The 22,374-nt window shown below is 40.1% G+C and overlaps 1 protein-coding gene across 5 annotated transcripts in view; it reads left to right on the top strand.

Annotated features, from left to right (window-relative positions):
* The window catches only part of VCAN (versican), a 105,711-nt gene that overhangs the window by 63,643 nt on the left and 19,694 nt on the right, over positions 1-22,374 (top strand). For 2 of the 5 annotated variants that reach the window (XM_014857042.3, XM_014857043.3), the window contains 5 exons: positions 823-6,057; positions 9,331-9,444; positions 11,681-11,794; positions 16,592-16,750; positions 18,219-18,301. In XM_014857042.3, the coding sequence (XP_014712528.1) occupies positions 823-6,057; positions 9,331-9,444; positions 11,681-11,794; positions 16,592-16,750; positions 18,219-18,301 (5,705 nt within the window). The remainder of the gene's footprint in view (positions 1-822; positions 6,058-9,330; positions 9,445-11,680; positions 11,795-16,591; positions 16,751-18,218; positions 18,302-22,374) is intronic. The other 3 variants (XM_070517834.1, XM_044777886.2, XM_070517833.1) reach the window with 2 other exon arrangements.

The raw sequence follows: 22,374 nt of genomic DNA, 5'->3' as shown, positions 1-22,374 counted from the left end.
GTACGCCAGTTCAAATATTTAGATGTGACTTCTGAACTTTCTTTGGTGAAAATGTTAATAAAAAGAACTGTAATTGACCCAATCCAGGTCTCTTCTCATGAAGGATAAAGGTGTGGAGGTGTGGAGGGCTCTTCTTCCCGGGTGCTCTCAGTGAGCTCCCCTTGTGCAGAGCCCGCCCCCTTCGCCGTCCAGGGCTTCCTGCCCTTGTGTCCCGGATGTGGCTGCTGCCTATGCAGCCAAGTCTTATCTTGCTGTTGCGTTGGGAAGGGGTGGTCATTGTGCTGTTGAAGGGCCATAAAGAAACCTCTCTTTTCCTTTTCTAAAAACAGCCTTCTTTAGGACAGATTGTGACAAAGAGCCAGAAGGAATCTCTTCTCATTTCCTTATCGAATCTAGGGTGTCTAAGCTTCTCCTTATGTAAAGGACAGTAATCGATTACTTTTCCTGTCTGATGTGGTGAAATGGTCTTAATTTTTTGTTTTTTTCAGTTCTCACAAAGATGAATTCCCACATTTCACGATTACAATGTATCCATGTGACTCTGTTTCATTTTAAGGACATTGCTTTGTTAAACACGTTGAAGTGTTTCCATGACCTGTTGCTATAATCTTAAATTGGTTTTGTTTTTCCTATTGTTAATATAAAACTACAAATTTGAAGACTGACAACCATGTGTAGAAGGGTGATTGTATTTAATGTGAAAAGACTTGAATCCCTCTTTGTGTGTGTGAGTGTAATCAGCCAGCCTTGCTATCGATTTCTTCTGTCGTACACTGCCAAATCTTCTATTTAAGTATTGTGAAAACTCTTTGTTTTTTTCAGGTCGAATGAGTGATTTGAGTGTAATTGGTCATCCAATAGATTCAGAGTCTAAAGAAGATGAACCTTGTAGTGAAGAAACAGATCCAGAGCACGATCTAATTGCTGAAATTTTACCCGAGTTAATTGAAATAGACATATACCACAGTGAAGAAGATGAAGCGGAAGATGAAGAGTGTGCAAATGCTACTGATGTAACAACCACCCCTTCAGTGCAGTACATAAACGGGAAACATCTAGTCACCACTGTGCCCAAGGACCCAGAAGCGGCAGAAGCGAGGCGTGGCCAGTTTGAAAGTGTGGCACCGTCTCAGAATTTTTCAGACAGCAGTGAAAGTGGTACTCATCAGTTTGTAATAGCCATAACGGGATTGTCTACTGCCATGCAACCTAATGAATCTAAAGAAACAACCGAATCGCTTGAAATTACGTGGAAGCCTGAGACTTACCCTGAAACACCAGAACATTCTTCAAGTGGTGAGCCTGATGTTTTCCCCACAGTCTCATTCCATGAGGGAGAAGCCACAGAGGGGCCAGAATCCATCACAGAGAGAGGTCCTGAACTTGACACTCTGGTGCATGGACACACTGAACCTGTACCTCTGTTCTCTGAAGAGTCTTCAGGAGATGCCACCATTGACCAAGAATCTCAAAAAATGATCTTTTCAGGGGCTACAGAAGTAACATTTGATGAAGAGGCAGAAAAAAGGACTTCTGTCACATATACTCCTAGTGCAGTTGCAAGTTCTGTGTCAGCAAGTGTCTCAGAGGAAGTATCAGTTACCTTAACAGAAAAATCCTGGCCTGATGACTCATTGTCCACTGTGGAAAGCTGGGTGGAAATAACCCCTAGACCAATTGTGGAGCTCTCCGGGAGTCCTTCAATTCCAATTCCAGAAGGCTCTGGGGAAGCCGAAGAAGATAAGATGTTCACTGCGGTGACTAATTTACCACAGAGAAGTACTACAGATACACTTGTTACTTTAGATGCTAGCAAGATAATGATCACAGAAGGCCTTTTTGATATTTCTGCAACCACCGTTTATTCGGTTTCTGAACAACCTTTTGCAGAAGTAGTGCCTACCAAATTTGTAAGGGAAACAGACACTTCTGAGTGGGTTTTCAGCACATCTCTTGAGGGAAAGAAGAGGAAAGATGAGGAGGTGGGAGCCACAGGTACAGCTTCTACAGTTCAGGTACATTCGCCTACACAGAGATCAGATCAGTTAATTCTACCCCCTGAATTAGAAGGCTCAAATGACACCGTATCTAGGGATTCAGCATCTGCTACCAGAAATGGTTTTATGTCCCTGATAACACCCATGCAGTCTGAGAGAGAAATGACAAGTTCCACTCTTGTCTTTACAGAAACAAGTGTTTTAGATGATCTAGAGGCACCGACTGCTGAGCCCAGCAGTAGTGGTCAACCTGTGGTTCAGGAAGGCCTGTCCCCTGCCCCGGGCAGCCCCGTCTCTCTCTTTATGGAGCAGGGCTCTGGAGAAGCTGCTGCTGACCCAGAAGCCACCACTGTTTCCTCATTTTCATTCAATTTAGAGCCTGAAATACAAACCAAAAAGGAAGCAGCTGGCACTTTGGCTCCTCATGTGGAAACCATACTCCCTTTTGAGCCTACAGGACTAGTTTTAAGTACCGTAATGGACAGAGAGGTTACTGAAATTATAAACCAAACATCCAAGGAAAACCTGATTTCAGAGGTTTCAGGAGAGCCAAATCATGGGGCAGAAAGAAAGGGCTTTTCTACAGATTTTCCTTTGGAGGAAGATTTCAGTGGTGACCTTAGAGAATACTCAACGGTATCTTATCCCATAACAAAAGAAGAAACAGTAGTGATGGAAGGCTCTGGGGACGCAGCATTTAAGGATACCCAGATTTTACCGTCCGCAATACCTACTTCAGATCACATCACCCACATCGCTGACCTGGAAGGACCTGGTAGCACCTCGGTCAGCACTTCAGCCTTCCCTTGGGAAGAATTCACAGCTTCAGCTGAAGGCTCAGGTGAGCAATTGGTCCCAGTCAGCAGCTCTGTTGACCAAGTGTTTCCCAGTGCCATGGGAAATGTTTCTGGCACAGAGTTCCCATTTATTGACCAAGGATTAGGAGAAGTAGGTGCTATCACTGAAGCCAATAAAAGATCCACCATTTTACCAACAGCAGAAGCTGAAGGTACTGAGGCTCCGACAGAAAAGGGAGAAGTGACGGTCGATGGCACAGTTTCAGTGGACTTTCCCCAGACTATGGAGCCAGCCAAGTTATGGTCCAGGCAAGAAGTCAACCCTGTAAGGCAAGGAAATGAAAGTGAAGTAGCATCAGAGGAAAATATTCAAGAACAAAAATCTTCTGAATCCCCCCAAAGTTCTATATCACCAGAGCAAACAATTTTTGATTCACAAACATTTACTGAAAGTGGACTCCAAACCACAGATTATTCCACACTAATGACAAAGAAAACTTACCGTACTGATGAAGAAATGGAGGAGGAAGGCATTTCCTTGGTTGACGTGACTACTCCAGATCCAGATTCGAAGGGCTTGGAACCCTACACTACTCTCCCTGAAGTTACTGAAAAATCCCATTTTTTCTTAGTTACTACCTCAGAGACTGAGTCTATACCAGCTGAAAGTGTGGTTACAGATTCATCAATCAAAGAGGAAGAAAGTATAAAATCCTTTCCCGAAGTTATGAGACCAATAAGTAAAGAGTCAGATACTGATCTTTTATTCTCTGGACTGGGGTCGGGAGAAGAAGTTCTGCCTACTGCAGTATCAGTGAATTTTACTGACGTGGAACAAATCATTAGCACATTATATCCCCAGACTTCTCAAGTGGAAAGTGTAGAAACCAGCAGCTTAAATGATACAACTGAAGACTATAAGGGAATAGAAAATGTGGCAGATGAAGTTAGACCACTCATTTCCAAAACAGACAGCATCTCTGAAGATAAGGAGACATCACCCAGCACAACCTTATCAGAAATTTCAGGTGACACCAGAACAGAAGGACCCTCTACGGCACTTCTGCCTTTCTCCACAGACACTGAACATGCTCAAAATCAGACTCGCAGTTGGGCAGAAGAAATCCAGACTAGCAGACCACAACCTACGTCTGAACAAGTCTCTAGTGAGAGTTCTTCAACAGCCGAGACTAAAGAAACAGCAACGTCTTCCACTGATTTTCTGGCTAGAACTTACGGTCTTGAAATGGCCAAAGAATTTGTTACATCAGCACCAAAACCATCTGATTCATTTTATGAACATTCTGGAGAAGGATCTGGAGAATTGGATATTGTTGATTTAGTACGCACTTCTGGAACAACTCAGGCAACCAGGCAAGGAGGCACCACATTTGTTTCTGATAAATCCCTGGAAAGACATCCTGAGGTTTCAAGGGCTGAAGCTGTTACTGTTGATGGCTTCCCAACAGTTTCAGTGGTGGTGCCTCTTCATTTGGAGCAGAATGCAAGCTCCCCAGATCCAACCAGCACACCGCCGTCAAATACAGTGTCATCTGAGACATCCTCAGAAGGTGCTGCAGACAGTTTCCAAGACCATGTCAGGGGATTCGAGGATTCCACCTTGAAACCTGACCGAAGAAAAGCTACTGAAAATATTATTATAGATCTGGACAAAGAAGACAAGGATTTAATATTGACAATTACAGAGAGTACCATTCTTGAAATTCTACCTGAGCTGACATCAGATAAAAATACTATCATAGATATTGATCACACTAAACCTGTATATGAAGACATCCTTGGAATGCCAACGAACTTGGATCCAGAGGTACCATCGGGACCACATGACAGTAATGAAGAAAGTGTTCAAGAGAAGTACGAGGCAGGTTTTAACCTTTCTTCAACCGAGGAAAACTTCGAGGGCTCTGGTGATCTTCTTCCGGCTAACTACACTCAGGCAACACATAACCAATCAATGCCTTCTGAAGACAGAAGCCAAGTAGATCACAGGGGCTTTATCTTCACAACTGGGATCCCCGTCTCTAGCACAGAAACAGAATTAGATATTTTGCTTCCCACAGCAACATCCCTGCCTATTCCTAGTAAGTCTGCCACAGTTAATCCAGAGACTGAAGTACCGAGCACTGAATCAAAAGCCCTGGATGACATCTTTGAATCGAGCACTTTGTCTGATGGTCAAGCTATTGCAGACCAAAGTGAAATCATATCAACAATGGGCCATTTGGAAAGGACACAGGATGAGTATGAAGAAAAGAAATACGTAGGTCCTTCTTTTCAGCCAGAATTCTCTTCAGGAGCCGAGGAGGCACTGATAGATGCTACACCGTACGTAAGTATTAGTACTATCCACCTTACGGCTCAGAGCTTAACAGAGGCACCTAATGTGCTGGAGGGATCCAGCCCCCCAGCTTACACTGATACAACATCAGCAGTTTCAGCTTCTGCAAAGTTGTTCTCTCCGACATCATCCTCTCCACTCACTGTCCACTTAGGCAGTGGAGCCTCTGAACACACAGAGGGCCCCCAGCCAAGTGCTCTGCTAAGTACAAGCGCCAGCACATCTCAAATGTCCCCAGGGAAACTTGCAAATATTGATGTGACTTCCAAACCATCAAGTGAAGAGTACTTTTACATAACTGAGCCTCCAGCCTTACCTCCTGACACACAATTAGAACCTTCAGAAGATGAAACTAAACCTAAGTCATCAGAACAAATAGAAGCTGCTCCCACACAACTGGTTGCTGAAGAGGGAACTGAGATTCCCCGAGATTCCCAAAACAAAACCGATGTTCAACTTCCTGGAGAAACAATCAAGATATTTGCCAGTATTAGAACACCTGAGGCCGGAACTGTGGTCACAGCTGCGGATGAAGTTAAGTTAGAACGTGCTACATCGTGGCCACATTCTACTTCTGCTTCTGCGATTTATGGGATCGAGGCCCATGTGGTGCCTCAGCCCAGCCCACAGACTCCTGAGAGGCCCACCGTTCCTTCTTCTCTGGAAGTAAAGCCTGAAACACAAGCAGCTTTGATCAGAGGGGAGGATTTCACGGTAGCAGCCCCAGAACAGCAAGCATCGGCAAGAATTCTTGATTCCAATAATCAGGCAACTGTAAGCACTGCAGAGTTAAATACTGAGCTTGCAACACCATCATTTTCCCTTCTGGAAACTTCTAATGAAACCGATTTCCTGATTGGCATTAATGAAGAGTCAGTGGAGGGCACAGCAGTCTATTTACCAGGTAAGGTCACAACATTGATAAATCTGTCTCCAAACTTGGAGACAGTCCCTTGGTCCTGACGTGTGTATGTATATAATTTTTATTGTGATGTTAAATCAGCGGGGGTTTTTACATTGTTTACGTAACAGCAGGACAGCCCACAGTGTTGGGTCCATAATGAGATGCAAAGGAAGTAAGTATAGATTATTTCTGGGCTCTGTAGATATTCTTTGTATTTTTCTGGGTTTTAGAAAGAACAGGAAATTACAACATTTAAAAATTGAAATTGTTAATGATGTAAAACTTCAATTTGGTTTTACTCACAATTAAAGTATTGCTTTGTCATATGTCCCATAGTTATACATTTTAGTTTTAAAAACAGAACAAACGTCCTATTTTTAAAAATCCCTCATTGATGGGTGCTATTATGGCAATATCAAAACCTGTCAGGCCTTTAACATCTGAGTTGTAAATAGCTCTAATAAGTGTTTCACAGAGTTTCGGCAATGTCAGTTATCAGTTAATACTTTTCTGTCGTTTCCTTGCTCTAGATAGTATACATAATGCTTCTAACACAGTGCCTAGCCACAGTGGGTATTTGTTCAGTATATATTCGTGCTCTGCCTGCCAAGAGAGGGTTTCTGTTTTTTTAATGAATGGATAGAAAGCATGAATTTGACACTGGTTCATATAGATTATTTGTTTGATCTTCACAAAAAGGCTATAAAGTGCATACTATTATCCCCACTTAAAAGGGTAGGATGTGGAGGCTCAGAGAGGTTCTGCAATTTGCTCAGGGTTGCAACACTCACACACACCATGGCAGAAGAGGGATTTGAGCCCAGATCAGTCCCACTCCAAAGTCCAGGGTCTTACAAGGACTGCTCTTTGCTGGTTTCCTATTAATATAATATAAAAACGAATAATTGATATTTAATGATATGTAAGCCAGAAATCTTGCAATATGTACTTTGTGGAATTTATTTTCCTTTTAATCTAGCTTGAGAACATTGAGAAGTCCGCGTTAATGGTGTTTTCCAGGAATGTCATTTAGATAACAATGTCAGTGGAATCCACAAGTGGGCATCACCACCTAGCCACTACCTAGAAAAAGAAAAACCATCAGTGCTTTAAGGGCTGTGTTGGTTGAAAACACCTTTTATTTTAATGAATATGTTTTACAGCATGGCTATACTTAGAATTATTCTTCTGATCGTTTCAACCTTATCTTTTGTTCCACTAATGCTTCCGTTTGTTGTGCTTCAGACAGAATACAATAGTCATAAAGTGCAACTTTCATAAATGCCGTGAAGTATTTGGTGAATAAAGTTGATCAAAGGTGGTTGATGGATTTTTTTTGTTGTCATTTTATATTTAATTTGTAAATGATAACCTAGTAATCTGGCCGATATTTATTCTTTTGTAACTTAGTTGAAATATACTTCAGGTTGGTGAAAATATGCTATCGAAATCATTAGTAGTAACCATATATACGGCGAGAGTTAGGTTCGACAAATGAGAAATGGGTACCATTGTCAGCCACAATGTTTACCTAGACTTGGAGCTTCGTCTTCATTGCAAAACAAATACACTTTAGGCTAATTCAGTAAACAGCAGCTCATGTTGGATTGCCTGGTCTATTTGTTGCAGATTCAACTTTCAGAGATTGATACAAACTGTTTAGGGTAGAATGAAATTTGTAAAAACAATGCTTTTCTCCTAATCTAAACTACTGTAAGTTCACAGAAAGGCCCGCTCTCTTGCCAAATCCTTGTTCCATACTCTCAGCGTGGGGTCTAGTGTCTGTGGTGGGAATAATCGTAGCACTTCACGTCTGTGCGGCACATCACAGTTTTACGGAGCACTTTCTCCTAAGTGTCATTTTGATTTTGCACCGAGGGCAGCATACGGATGTGCTGTTGACAGTAGCCTTGGCCTCTAGGCAGTCTCCTTTCAAAGGCAGAAGGCAAAGATGCTCAGGGAAATTTTAAATATCTTTAGGACTAAAGGAGAGAGAGTCTTAGAAAAATTGGGGTCGTTCTTGAAGAAGTAGGTGTGAGCATCTGAATTAACCTGATCATACTGTTGAACCCACTTAAGCGAGCATGTTTCTATTGAGTCTTTCTAGTGGTCCAGAACTTACTTAACACTCAGAAAGTTTGAGTTGGACTTTCCTGTGTGGGAAAGTCTCACTTATCTTCTAGAGCAGCGCCTGCTTATCCAAATCTTCCTTAAGGTCGTGTTTCATAGGTAGACATCATCTGTTTTTCATGTGTAATTATTTTAGGGTTTCGGGACTTAAGATTCTTGAAAATATGGTTTTTATTCCATATGAAACCTATTTATTTCAGTTATTTTGGGAAAATTTTCAACTCTCGTTTGGATTCTTGAACATATTGAAACTTAAGCAATTCTGGAAAAGTATTCAAATAATAAATATAAGCTATTAATGTAAATACAATTATCCCAGCAGTATTACAGAATAATATATGTGCTTCAAATAGTGTAATAGTCTTTGCATTTGCAAAATATATTTTAAACTGTTTCTCCTCATAAATTGGTGTCTCTGGCCTTTATGTTTATACACTAGGAGTGTCGATTTTATTCGTGTTTTAATTGGAAAATTGTAATAAAAATTTGGGGTTTCATTTTAGGTGAGGTGTTTGTATTTGGGTTTGTTTTTATACAGTAGAGTTTAATCCATGTGTTGCTTTTCTTCAAGTATAGTTTAAAGGAGTACATTTGGAACGTGTTTTTGGAAAAAGCATATTAATGTAGCAGAAGAAACTTCAGTGCACACTTTCGAAGAAAAACAGTTTCTGAGCATTAAGTGGTAAAAGGCAATAATAATTCAAATGATGGTAACAAGCCAGTCTGCTAAAAAGAATGCATGTTCTGTGTATCCAGCCATTTCACATGAACTAACCTCGTTTAAAAGAATACATTTTCCATTCACTGTGCACATACGTGTAATCATTTTTGACTAAAATCAATTGCCATTATCATGCCAACTAAATCTGCAGTAGAATTTATTAGTTGCCAGATACTGTGCAAAATATTGTTTAAAAATAATGATGATTGAATCCCAGAAATGAATAGTCGATTTGTAACAATTAGTTATAATGCCAAGAAACACTCCAGAGAGTAAAGTTAACGTTAATTTTTATGTGTAGTATCTCTAAATTGCTATGGTAAAGCTTATGTTATGGTAGCAATAAGTGGCATTTTATGCTAAAATAGGTTGAAAGGTAGAGATGAGCCTAATTGCTTCTCTTCCTTTCCTGACCATGCTAGGACCAGATCGTTGCAAAACGAACCCGTGCCTTAACGGAGGCACCTGTTATCCTACTGAAACTTCCTACGTGTGCACCTGTGTGCCAGGATACAGCGGCGACCAGTGTGAGCTTGGTGAGATGTCCTTGCCTGAAAGAGGGTCTTGCTTTTGCAGAAGATATAGAGGGGGGCAGTTTATGTTGTTCAAATAAATTGGAGGATTTCAGAGAAACTCACGTGTAGATGAATTATACGTTAAATAAAATAAAATCATACAATAATTTACGTAGAGTCTGGGAAATGGCGACAGATGTTTCCCGAATTTTGTTAATACATCCAAGACTCAGTGAAGCTTCCTGAGGTCAGCTTTGTCCTTTTCTGACTTTTACAGATAGGCTTTAGAAATGTAAAGTTGCATGAATAGTAACAAAAATATTTTACTCTCTCTCTCAAATCTGCATATCAATAATTAACTTAAGGACAGAGAACTTTTTAGAAAGCTACAATTAAAAATTAGGGACTTCAGCAGTTTTTCAGATCACTTGCTCCTGTGATGTGGAATGGGACAGAGCCTTCTCTGACTGTCCTCAGCGGCCAGCCAGACCCACCTCTACCTCACGGAGTCTGAGACTGTTGCCGTCCTCCTCTCTTGTGGGTTCAAGGAATAGGATTGTCTCTTTACTAAATCGGTTCCTTTTATTCCCATTCTTATTTTGATTGTCTTTTAAAAAAAAAAAAAGAGCTCAGTTTTGATTGGGCTAAATATAGACCTTGCCTCTGATGAAAGAAATGGTGGAATATATTGCCCAGGTGCTCCTGTTATAGGTACCATGATGGTTTTCTCATGATCATTGAGTAAAGAAGGCCCACAGGTATATTGGGTTGAATCTCCAACACTCTATTCAAAGAGTGCTTGTCTTAAAAGAAAAACTCAACAAAAGTAGTAAGCTCTATTTGTGTGATAATTAGTGGGGACACAGAGATAGCAATAGATAGCATTTAAAGAATAATTACATCTTAAATATTCGAGATATATGTATAAAAACATCTATCTGGCCTCCATTCTGTTTTACATTAAAATCAAGTAAAAATAATTTAATGAGTTAATGTCTGGGAGCTCTTAGAACAGTGGCTGGCACTTAGCAAGCATCATCAAAGTGTTTGGTATCATTACTATATAATGTCATTACTAGGGCCGTTTCTTTAGGTAAGAATCATTATATAGCTCTTGGAAATTTAATTTACTTTGTATATTCATTTTTTAAATATTCTTTTTATTTAATATAAACACTAATTAAATTTTTAGTGGGATTACAAAATGCTGTGGGAATAAAGTCATTGATATCATCAGCGGAGATCGTGGAGGTCTGTGTAGATAGGTTGCAATTGATACAGATCTTAAAGGTGGGGAGGATTTTGACAGGTGGTGGTGTGAGACTCGGACACAGCAAACAAAAGCGCGGACACCACGAACCACAGAACGCATTTGGGTGGCTGCACGTATTTGGGCATGCCTCCTTACGGGTGTGTGGGCGAGAGACATATCAGGAGAGAATCCTAGAGTGCAGGTTGGATCCAGAGAGGTCTGAGGAGGCCCTGAATCCAGTGTACTCAATAGTTCCACTTCAGACTGTAGTCGAGTGGTTCAGACTTCAGTGTACGTTAGAGTCACTGGAGGATTTGGTAAAACACAGATTGTTGATCCTCAGTCCTCGCTCCTCCAGCCTCTGATTCAGTACATCTGGGGTGGACCTGAGAACATGCATTTGCAACATTCTCAGGTGATGCTGATGCTGCTGGTCCAGGCATCACACTGAGGACCACTGCCCTGGGCAATTTGGATCTATGGAATGTTTGGAAGCCGAAGAGTAGAATTATCATGACTGTCTAAGGAACACGACAGTCAGCAGAATGAAGGATATGTGGAAGTGCCAGAGGCAGGGAGCCAGTTAGGTATTTTCATTATTCCACAAGTGAGGTAATCAGAGTGGGGACCAGGATGGCGGGTGGGAAGGAGGGGGAGATTCCTTATCAGTTTCAGGGCTCATGTGACTCATCTAAAAGAAATGGAGACAGTGACCCTCCTCTAAATATCTTTGAAATTTTCTTAGAGTTGCCCGATTTAGCAAATAAAAATATAGGAAAGTCAGTTAAATTTGAATTTCAAATACAAAAAAGAAAAACATTTTTAATGTAGGTATGCCCTAAATATAATATGGGACATACTTACACTAAAAAATTCTTTTTGCTTTTTGATCTGAAATTCAAATTGAACTGGCTGTCCTGTATTTTATCTGGCAACCTCACACTAAGTGGACTCTTTTGACCCTTTTTGAAAGTACTTTTGTGGCCTTTTATGACTGTATTTCAGATTTTGATGAATGTCACTCTAACCCCTGTCGCAATGGAGCCACGTGCATTGACGGTTTCAATACGTTCAGGTGCCTCTGCCTTCCAAGCTACGTTGGTGCACTTTGTGAGCAAGGTGAGAGCTATTGCAGCATGTGTGTGATGAACACTGTTGATGCTTCATTTCAAGGGTTACTTCTAGACAGCCTTTTGTCACAACAATTTGGATCTTTTTAGCAATTTTGGCCATACTGCATATTCTTTCCTGCAGAGGAAATTCACAGGTTCCCTAAATATATTAGGTTTCCTTATGTGTCCAAAGCTCACAACATCTGAAAGATTGTGTTGGCTCGATCATTGTTGTTTTGCTGCTAGAAAGAGACTGCAGACAGGCACACTAAGCTGAATTTAAGAACATCTAGCCAACAAAAGGAACATTGTTGTAGGTATTCTTCCTGAGAACAAACTATGTCTTGACCATAATCCATGAATGTGGCTGGTACCAAGGAGTATTAATTCAGTGTTAGTTGCCTTTATTTTTTCCCCCTAAGCACTTGAGACTCAATGGGCTTATTTTTCATAGTCAATCGTCTCTGGAGAACGAGTTGATGTAGTTGTTAAAACACATTAGCTTTGGCTTGGCAAACACGAGGTAAAAGATACTGCGGATCCATTCAACAGGGAATGTTCCTCCTGAAGAAGCGTTACTTTTTCTGAATGAAAGAAAAGCCTGTGTTCATGATCGCTTGAATCTCGTGATTCCTGCAATTTGCATTTTATGGCCAACCTGAGAGTGTATGTTAGCTGGTTAATGGTAACATTTCTGAGTCTATCAATCAGAAACAGATTGCTTGCTCAGCATACTGAGCTTTGGAATGTCGATTTCCTCAACTTAAAGCCGTACAGTGGTTTGGCTTTGACAAACATGCCTAGTGCCAGACTTCCATTCCACCAGACAAAATGAAAATGTCGTAGACATTCAGACACATTGGTAGGGCCCCAAATTCTGCTTTGCAGTGTTAATCCAGACGTCACCACAATTAAAGGAAAACTAAAAGGAGCATGTATTGAATTACCAATAGAAGAGGATGGGTGATGACCGAGTTTTTAGGGATTTTTTTCTTTCTCCTTATTGCGTAGGATGCATCTGTTTTAGAATTTTAAAAGGTAAATATGAAAATTGACCAAGTGAGATGCTCTTCTGAAAGGTAAACAGTAAGAAAGATGCCGTTTGTTGAAGAGAACAAAGGGTGAGATCCTTGAGACATTCAAATGAATTAAAATGATGCTGGCTTCCCTCAGTTCCAAGTACAAGGAGTGATTCAAAAAATCCTTCGTTCAACAGGCATTTATTGAGCACCTGCTGTGTTCCAGGCACTGTTCTGGGTACTGGATTTGAGCTCTGAGCAAAATAAAGTCCCTGATCTTGGTGACTTGGCATGACTCTTGGCAGGAATAAGAAGAAATGCTGTTTGTTGGATACGTTATAGTTCGCCAAGTGCTTCCGGGGACATCATTTCATTTGGCTGAAACAGTATTTCTATGCGTTAAGTGGAACAGAATTTGAGGCTTGGGAGAGGAAAAGTGATGTGTTCAAGGTCACACAATTGGCAAATTAGAGAGTGGGAAAATGAACCCATGCTGCCTTTTAAAGCACGGGTTTTTCTCACTATCTTCACACTTCCGAAGTAACTCTCGTGGATAAGCATTTTATTTATGTGTCTATCTGATGGACTCAGTGGGAACAGATCCTCCGAAGGGACTTTGGGGCTAGGTACCTTTTTCTTCTCTTTAAAAGAATATTAAAAAGAAAAGATTTTGATTTTTTTTCTTCATTTCTGGCACCACCTAACTTCCAGGTACATTCTATTTTATCTTAAAGCAAGTTTAACTTTTGTCCACATTATTTGCTGAGAAACAGCTCTCCCAGTCTGTTTACCAAATGCAGCTGTGCTCCTGCCTGGCCAGGATTTATGGCCAGGACACTGAAAGATTTTTTTCTCCTCCTTTCAGGTTGCCTAAGAACAAATGTTTTCTTCATTAACAGCAGCATTGTTGTCTAAACAGTTTTCCATCCAAATTTCGATGTTGACTGTCTTGTTTCTTCAGCTGACTTTTTCTGCTCTCCGCATTAGTAACTTCCCAACTCCCAGTAACTCTGGAATAGGGGACACATTTTAGTGGAATGATAACAGATACAAAATCTAGAAGGGGGTCTTAGAGCACTAGAGAAACAGTTCTTGCCCCAAACAAAACAGATTGCCCCAGCCAAAGTCAATGACGCAGCCTGCCAACGAGAAGCAACCTAAGTGTTGACGGTTTCTTAAGGCTTGACAGCTATGTGTCAGAAGTGTTGAAAACATTACCTATATAGCACAAAGGGAGGAGATTTTTAGTGAAACGTTTTAAGAGTGATAGTTTCAACTTCTGTGGTCGTGAACAGGAGTTATGGTACCCTCCTCCATCAGCTTCAACACACATAGGCAAAACCAAATCTGGGACTTTATAACGTAACCTATAAGAGCACTATAGGAGCTTTAAAGCATGAGAAGTATTTCCGCGTGTTGAATGGTTTCTAAGAAAATATCATTCAAAAGGGTTGCCTTTTAATAAATGAAATGTATATTACATTAATTTTAGGTAAGATTGGAAAAACAAACAGACTGCTTCTGATGGGTCCTTTCAGAACAGCATCCTAGGAGATGCTGCCTAACACATAGTCCTTCATTACATATTTACTGAATTCATGAATAATAAAAATTAAGTGAATCAATGTGGTTATTTGGTTTTTTTTTAACAAGTCACTTTATTAAGTGTTGTTTGCGCTTATATTTATAATCTTTGGGAAGTTTAGATAGTACAGGTACGTAAACTTCCCTAGTTTGGTTTTAACAGAAACTCTGCCCCTATTTTTTGGACCCATGTTCTGATAAGATATATGCCTCTGCTAACTGAGACAGGCATTGTAGCAATGATGTGGTCATACATCTAAATTTTACGATCATTTGGGTTTTTTTGTGTAAGAGGAAAAATGCTTACTGATAATCTATTTTAATGATAAAAGACAAAGAAAGAAACCAGACTCAAACCATTTGGGTTAAGAGAGGATAAGAAAGAGTGTGTAGAAGAGCTTTTTCTGATACATTATTCAATAAGTTAGGGATCCTCTAGAATTGTAAACTGTCTTAAAATAAATTGTAATTTCCAAAGTTAAGGAAATCTATACAATTACGATATCACATTATTGACTTTGGCAGTGAGTGTTCTAAAAGTTTTTCCAATTCTTCTCCCCTATAAATTAACCCCCTCGTGTATGAAGATCTGTTTCCTCCCTGCCCCACCCACCTCACCTCCGAATTCTTCCACGTGAACTTCCCAAAAGGAAAATTACTACATCCAAGTGGCCAAAATGTGCTTCATTCTTGGGCGCTGAGTGCTACGTTCATACCAAACCATCTGGCTGTGTCTCAAGTCCTTTCCTATGAGATTTGGTGGTCTCCAAACAACTCTTTAATGAAACTCAAAACTTCCAGTGCACATGATTTAAACCAATTAGTCAGCTGGCTGTAACTAAACAGCGGCCCTGATAGACTAAACTGAAGCGAACACTGCTCTCAACGATAAGCTGCATCTGTTGTGTGATTACGGCCTGAATCACTGAGGCCAGGAACAACCGAAACCTCTCAGAATTTATCCTTTCCCACAATTATCGAAAGAAGAGTAAGCAGAGCGAGGCTCAGGAGACCACTTAACTTTCAATTTGGCACCAATTCTGACATATGAAATGAGCATTTATTTCGTGTAGTAGGTTTGACTTCCTCCTCTATGAGTCAGATCAGGGGAGGGGAGGATGGTCATTAGATAACCTGGAAAGTTTTCTTGGTGCCTAAAATCCTATAAACTCAGTTTTGTTAGTTTGCACATGTGACTAGTTCAAGACATTTGTGAGATATGTTTTGCAAAAGTTGAAATGATTTCTATTGATCTATTGATTCTATAGATCATTATTGATCAGTTTAATTCCACCTGCCAGTGGGTGAGGCTGGGGAAGATTGCCAGTGCCAATATAGTACTTTAGCAAGGCTGCTTTCTTGTCAAAATAAATAAAAAATGGCAATCTAGAGGTATGGCTGAAACCTACTGCCAATGTAAGATTTAGATATATTTGAAAAACGTTTTTTTCCCACCAAGATACTAGTGTACTTGTTGCAAAAGAGAAAAAAAAAATATATGTATACATACACATATATACATCTATGGATATGGCTTGATGGAATGAGGGGTACTAAGTTAAAGAGCTTAGGTTAGTTCATTCTTAATAAACTTAAAATCCTGATGTATTTGCACTGGGAGTTACCTGTATTCCCACTCCTTTTGTGAAGAAGGCACACAGTCTAGCTGTATCCCCAAATCTGCCTGCTGATGCAGAATTTTTTTTCTCTTTGTAAGTCTTACCTGACGAGAGCCCTGGCCACCAGCTCTCTCTAGGAAGTGGGAAAGGACAGCTTCCAGAGCCTTTGAAGTCCTTATGCAAACAGAGCGTTCATAATCCTATTAGCCAGAATTCTTATCTTATCAGGAAGGATTCTCTTTAGAAAAGTAGTGTTGGGAAAGGAATTAGCCCCAATTGCTCCATAGACACTGCAGCCTGAGCGGTTTTGGCAGGTTTTCTCTCCTGCTGAAACTGGCTTTAATCCAGGAAATTGCAGTTAGAGACTGCCTTTACTGTCCAGACGGGTACAGCCATGCACTTCCCAGGAACCACTTGGGCTCTCTTTATCGTGATTTCTTTGTCATCATGGCTGAATTTTATGACTCCTTTACTTCAGGGACATTGCATTGATATTGGCTCAGATCTTCTATCAACACTTGGTTGGGTGAGCCAAGTGTGAATGACATGGGTGAGTTTAATAAGCCCCTTGTTTCTTCCCAGACACCGAGACATGTGACTACGGCTGGCACAAATTCCAAGGGCAGTGCTACAAGTACTTTGCCCACCGCCGCACGTGGGATGCAGCTGAGCGGGAATGCCGGCTGCAGGGCGCCCATCTCACAAGCATCCTGTCTCATGAAGAACAAATGTTTGTGAATCGTACGTACCAAATATACACAGCTTTCCTGAAGTGTCGCTCATTCTCACCAGCTTCTTGATTTTCTCTGTATCTAACTGAAAAGAAGTAGCTTTCTTAGTTGTGATTCAACTTATTAAATCCTTCCTCTGTGATCTACTTAAAATCGTCTCTCTGCTGTGAGTCCTCCATTTTGGGAAACTTTCAACTATAACATAGGAAGGCATTTCTTGGTATGCTAGCAATAAGAGATGAAACAGCATACTATAGGTTGAATCATATGACATTGCTCTTGAATCTCTTTTTTTTTCTTTTGAGGAAGGTTGTCCCTGAGCTAAAATCTGTGCCAATCTTCCTCTATTTTGTATGTTCGTATGTGGGTAACCACCACAGCATGGCTTGACGAGTGGTGCAGGTCTGCTCACGGGATCCAAACCCATGAACCTGGGCTGCCAAAGTGGAGTATGTGGAACTTTAACCACTTGGCCACCGGGCCAGCCCCTATTCAATCATTTTTTGACTTACAAAAATGGCCACCTCTTATGGTTCAGTCTAATTTTTCCCATGGTTAGCTTCATAGTCTCTATTTTGAATGTGTGCGTACGCTGTCTAAAGTTAAAGAGAAAGTTACTTTCAGTTATTTTTATCCCACTGATTAAAATCGAATTGTTAATAGCACCCTAATCTTATCTTTGGTGCATAATTGCTTCTCATCCAACTTTCTAATTATTTTTGACCATAGAAAGTGGGCTTCATATCAAGAACATAAATAGATGGAGACTGAAAGCTAATGAAACTTACTAATAGAGCTGTTTAGTAACTCCTTAAACCATAACAAGAGGAGGGCAGCTAGCTTTTCTGTAGCAAATATGTAGACATTTTTTGCTCATGAACCATTGTTTAATGTTCTATTAAATCTGTTCTCATGATGCCTGCTATCTCTTAGAAGTCTGTTAATTTGTAATTTGGATAGAGGTTCATTTAACTTCCTTGCTTGGTATCCTTGCCAGTGACTCATCTCATGGTGAAAGTAATTATTTTTGAGGATAATTTTGCGGAACTGTCTGGTCTAGGTGTTCACTGTTTAAAATCCTTTGAGAAGAAACATGTGGCTTCCAAAGTGAGGCTAGTTTGGCTAAGATCTGTCACATTTATTGGGTCGCTGAATTTTTGCCAATGGCGTAGCTTAATAAAAAAATAAATAGGAAGTTTTTATCATGAGTAAGGATGGAAAAAAATAATTAGAGTAAACTCCTAGGGAATAGTAATCTATGGCTGATATTTTACAATGTTTGCAAATTAGCTTTTTAGTTTAAAGCAAGCTGAGCAGAAGAACAACAGATAGACTATGAGGGATTTTTATGAGCAACTAACAAAACTCCAGCCAGAAAAGAGGGTGCATGATTCACTGTGACAATAATTTTCTTTGATACATTTCATCCATATATGGAAAAGATAGTAGATATATCTGTGTTGTTTCCCATCTCTTAGGTGTGGGCCATGACTATCAGTGGATAGGCCTCAATGACAAGATGTTTGAGCATGACTTCCGTTGGACTGATGGCAGCACCCTGGTAAGTTGCTGGTGAAAAGGATACCAATTCTAAGGACTTGGTGCTGTGTGCTGATTGCGTGTTACGGAGGGTGCGTTCAACAGTTAAGTGACTTGCTCAGGGTCACTCACTGAAATAAAGGGGGGTTAGAATAGAGTTCCATGTGAACTGATGCAGCTACACCAGTGCTGTCTTTAAAAGAGGAGTGTGTAGTCTCTTTAAAAGAGATTTCCATTGAACCAAAAAACTGCAGAATCAGCAGAATCGCCTCAGGTCTGTCTTTCAGATGGCCGTCTTTGCTTTTTACAGCTTCAAAGCAAAAAGGAAAAGAATAAATGTAAGAGAAAGGCCTTAAAAAAATAAAACCTTTCTCTCTGACATAATTGCAGTGGAAATCTGCAGTAAGGCATGGCTCATTTTTATCCAAACAAAAATGCTCTTTTTTTGGTCTTAAAAAGGTTGCTGAATTATGATCTTGTGAATTTCTTTCCATTAAGCTAATTATATAATTTTTAGTAAGAAAGGAGTGAATTGGTAATACTGGCCACAACCTGGAGTTGGCTGGAACAAGGTTCTTAAATCGGGACAGGGGAAGCTGTCTTGAGTCACTACCAGTAAATACAAATGAGCATAATTTTTTAGAAATAGTTCAAGTGTGTTTAGCTAGACCAGGGGTTCTAGGCCCTGGCTGCTCATTGGAATCCCCCGGGGAGCGTAATGACAAAGCTGGTGCCTGGGCCTCAGCTCAGATTCATTAAAGCAAAACCTCTGGCAGCTATATTTTCTAAGTGTTCCTGGAGGGATTCTAAAATGTGGACAAGGTTGGGATCCCTGGGCTAGACAGTAAGTGTAAATGAAATGCTCAATTAGATAAATAAGAAGAAAAATTGAAAATAATTTTTAAACTCTTTTTGTGTGTGAATCACTTAGGTGCTTAAATTTCCTTCCTCATCTGCCTCTCATCTGGATTTAATGAGTTTGGCAAAACATGAAGCTCATCCTAGAACAGACGCCAAAGTGGCCTCTGCTTTCGGGAGTCCTGCTCTGTCTGTTGAGGGAAGCTCCCTGTGCTCTGGAAGGCATACTGCTCAGTTCCTCTCGGTGTCAGGCACTATCCTAAGCACTTTGCAGCTGTTTATTCCCCACAAGGACCTGTCAGAGAAGCATTAGGTGTTTCACAAGTGGAAAAAAGGAAGGTCAGTTAGGGTGAGATTATTGCCCAGAGTCCCCATGCTATGAAGTGGTGAAGCCAGGGTTTGAACTCAGGACTGTCTCCAAAGCCACAGTTTCTTTTTCACTTTAAAATGTATCCCTTAGTACATTTTGCTTTGAGCAACCCTGAAATAAAGTCTGGCTATATCATCACTGTCATCACTCCATGTTTAATCTGCAGTATTTGTCATTCAAGTTCGTAAGTAGGTTCTTTGGCAAGATGCAGAAAAAAGAAGGGAAGGTAAATCATTCATAGTTTCTATTCCTAGTAAGGTGTATGAACCACATCTTTGGATCAATAGTCTCGGTTTCTTCTAATTGTCCTCACTGGGTGGTGTATCTGTAGTTCTTGCACCTGTATGTTTTCATTTTGCTGAAATGAATAATGATTTCAGGGGGATAATTTTGAGCAGTTAGGTTAATAGTAGGTGGTATGGCATGAGTCCTTATATATTAATTTTCATTGAAAATAGACAATTTTGTTTTTATTAATTTCATTTGTAAGTGAACATAAAAGTTAAAAGGATTTTTTCTGTATATTACAGATAGTTAAAACTTTTTTATAATTTTGTTAATGTATATTATAGAGTATAGGCGTTTAATGTGTTTTCCATTGTTGAATGTGTACTTCGTTCTTGTGGGATAAATTGGGTTTCTAAGACACCCACTACTCAGTCTTCCTTGCACAAACTTTCCCTTATAAATAGCCCAGTGAAAAGTGCAGGTCCTTGTGAGCCCCTGTGTTACAGAAGCTAGAATGCCGAGGACTCAGGTGGCCAATTCCAGCTGGTACTTAATTGTGCCTTGCAGACCCAGACCACGACTTATCTCAAAGCATACCTGTTTGTTCCAGCCCTGAACCTATAATAGCTGCAGTTGGCCAGGTGGAGTGTATGTAAAGTCTGTCATTTACTCCATACCGTACTGACCTGAAAGGGCCAAGTGCCTGACTGTTTCCAATCTGTCGTTGGTTTTGTAGAACTGATTTATATGTTTTCATTCTTTGTATTTTTATGTGTGGCTAGACGGTTATTCTGGTCTCTCCATTGGCAGTTCAGCTCTTCAAAGAAGTGGTTCTCTTGCCTGCTTTTTGTTTCTCATGTTGTCTGGGATAAGGCCCTCTGCTCTGTGAGCTTGATGGATGAGACTGATTACTGGCTTATATCTGGCAGCTATGTGAGGTCTGTGAACCATCTGAGGGAGTTTATCTCCCCTGTCAGGTGCCACTCAGGTGAGCTTGACTCATCAGATGTCATTATTCCACTAGGCTGAAGCAAACCAACTTCAAAGTATTTCTCTCGTCTGTATCCATTAATTTTTAATGGACTGTGAAAACTGTGAAGAAAGAAATAGCTTAATTACCATTTCAATAATCTAGACTGGTCCTAAACTTGGTAAATAAGTGAGCATTGTACTTTGTTGAAAGAGAAATATTGACCTTCTCCAGAAATTTTCAGAGGAGGATAACATAACCTAACGTAGGTCATTCTACAACATAAACAAGAACCTTACTCTTAGTTAATTCCCTGCTCTTCATTGGAACCTAAGGGTTATGGAGAGAGCACCAAGCCAGGGCCTGAGTTTGAAGAAGGCAGCAAATGAATTGCATAAACAAGCCAAGTTTATCAAAGAAATGACACAAGTAAATCCAGGAAAAACTCTGACAGATCCTTGGTTTCTTCTTAATTCACTCTTTGTGTAAAATAACAGTGTGCTAAGGAGTGTCCCTTAACTTTGAACATTTTGGAACAGAACACACCATCTGCCCAACAGCATGACTCCCTCCCATTTGACTGATCTCTGGCCCACTTGCCTGCTTCTCGAAGCACCTCTGCCTCTGTCCCTTCCTCTCGGAGATGGCCTAGGTGTCTCTTAAGCTCATTTGTAATTCTTTCCACAGCCACCATCCCCTTAACAGGTTCCATATGTGCGCAAGCCTTTGAATAAAATAGTTCTCCTTTGTTTCGATGTTTACTCTAAATGTCTTGCTTTTGAAAATCCCCCTCATAGTAAACTCTTCATGGGGGAAAGCTGTATCTGCTTACACTTGGAAATGGTGTTAACTGGACTGTGTGCAATTTTAAGGTCTTTGTTTATCTTTCAGAGGGATTTCTCCCCTCTCCCGCTCCCTTCCATTTTTTGTTTGAAGGATTTATTAGAGCTTAACCTTCGTGGGAGGTAGAGCTGTATTAACACAAAAAGGACCTTTGATATTTACCACATATTATCTTTTGTTATTCAGTCTTAGAATTCTGTGAAAACAAACAAGTTTATATTACGTCTCAATTTCAATAATTTCTATTCTTGAAATGATTACACTTCGCTTCCAAGAAACTTGAAGCATAATTATATCATATTTAACATGATTATGCTTCATAGCTAGACTAATTCAATTTATATGCTTATACTAAATGAATAATGTTATTTGGCTGAGTTATCTAAATTGCCCTTTTCCTTCAGTGTCTGATTGACCCATTCCACATTATTGGCCTCTACCATAGGATGTTGATATCATTAATAAAATGCCAGATTCTTGTTTCTTTATATCTTAAAAATATTTTTAATTATCTTTTTGGAGTGTTTGCCCAATACATTTCACAAAAGTGTACTCACGAATAAAATTGTTCCTGGCCTTACCCTGCGGATTTATGTTAAGGTCATTTTCTCTTCACACATTTCAGTTTTCACTTTGTCACTTGGTTTTCTACTAACCAGTCACATTTCAGTTTGTCCCTGGCTTTCTACTAACCAGTTACTCTTTAACTTGACTATTGATCTCTAAAAGCGAAATACCCCAAGTGCTTTATTAGAAACCCTGAAAAATAGCTTCAATAATGAATTACTTTACTTGTCACCCAAGTAATGTCTTCAAAGACGCTAAG

This window comes from Equus asinus, chromosome 9 (genome assembly GCF_041296235.1).
Source record: "Equus asinus isolate D_3611 breed Donkey chromosome 9, EquAss-T2T_v2, whole genome shotgun sequence".
NCBI classification, from domain to species: domain Eukaryota; kingdom Metazoa; phylum Chordata; class Mammalia; order Perissodactyla; family Equidae; genus Equus; species Equus asinus.
The sequence above is the reverse complement of the archived record's forward strand: the minus strand, read 5'-3'. Positions and strand labels throughout refer to the sequence as shown.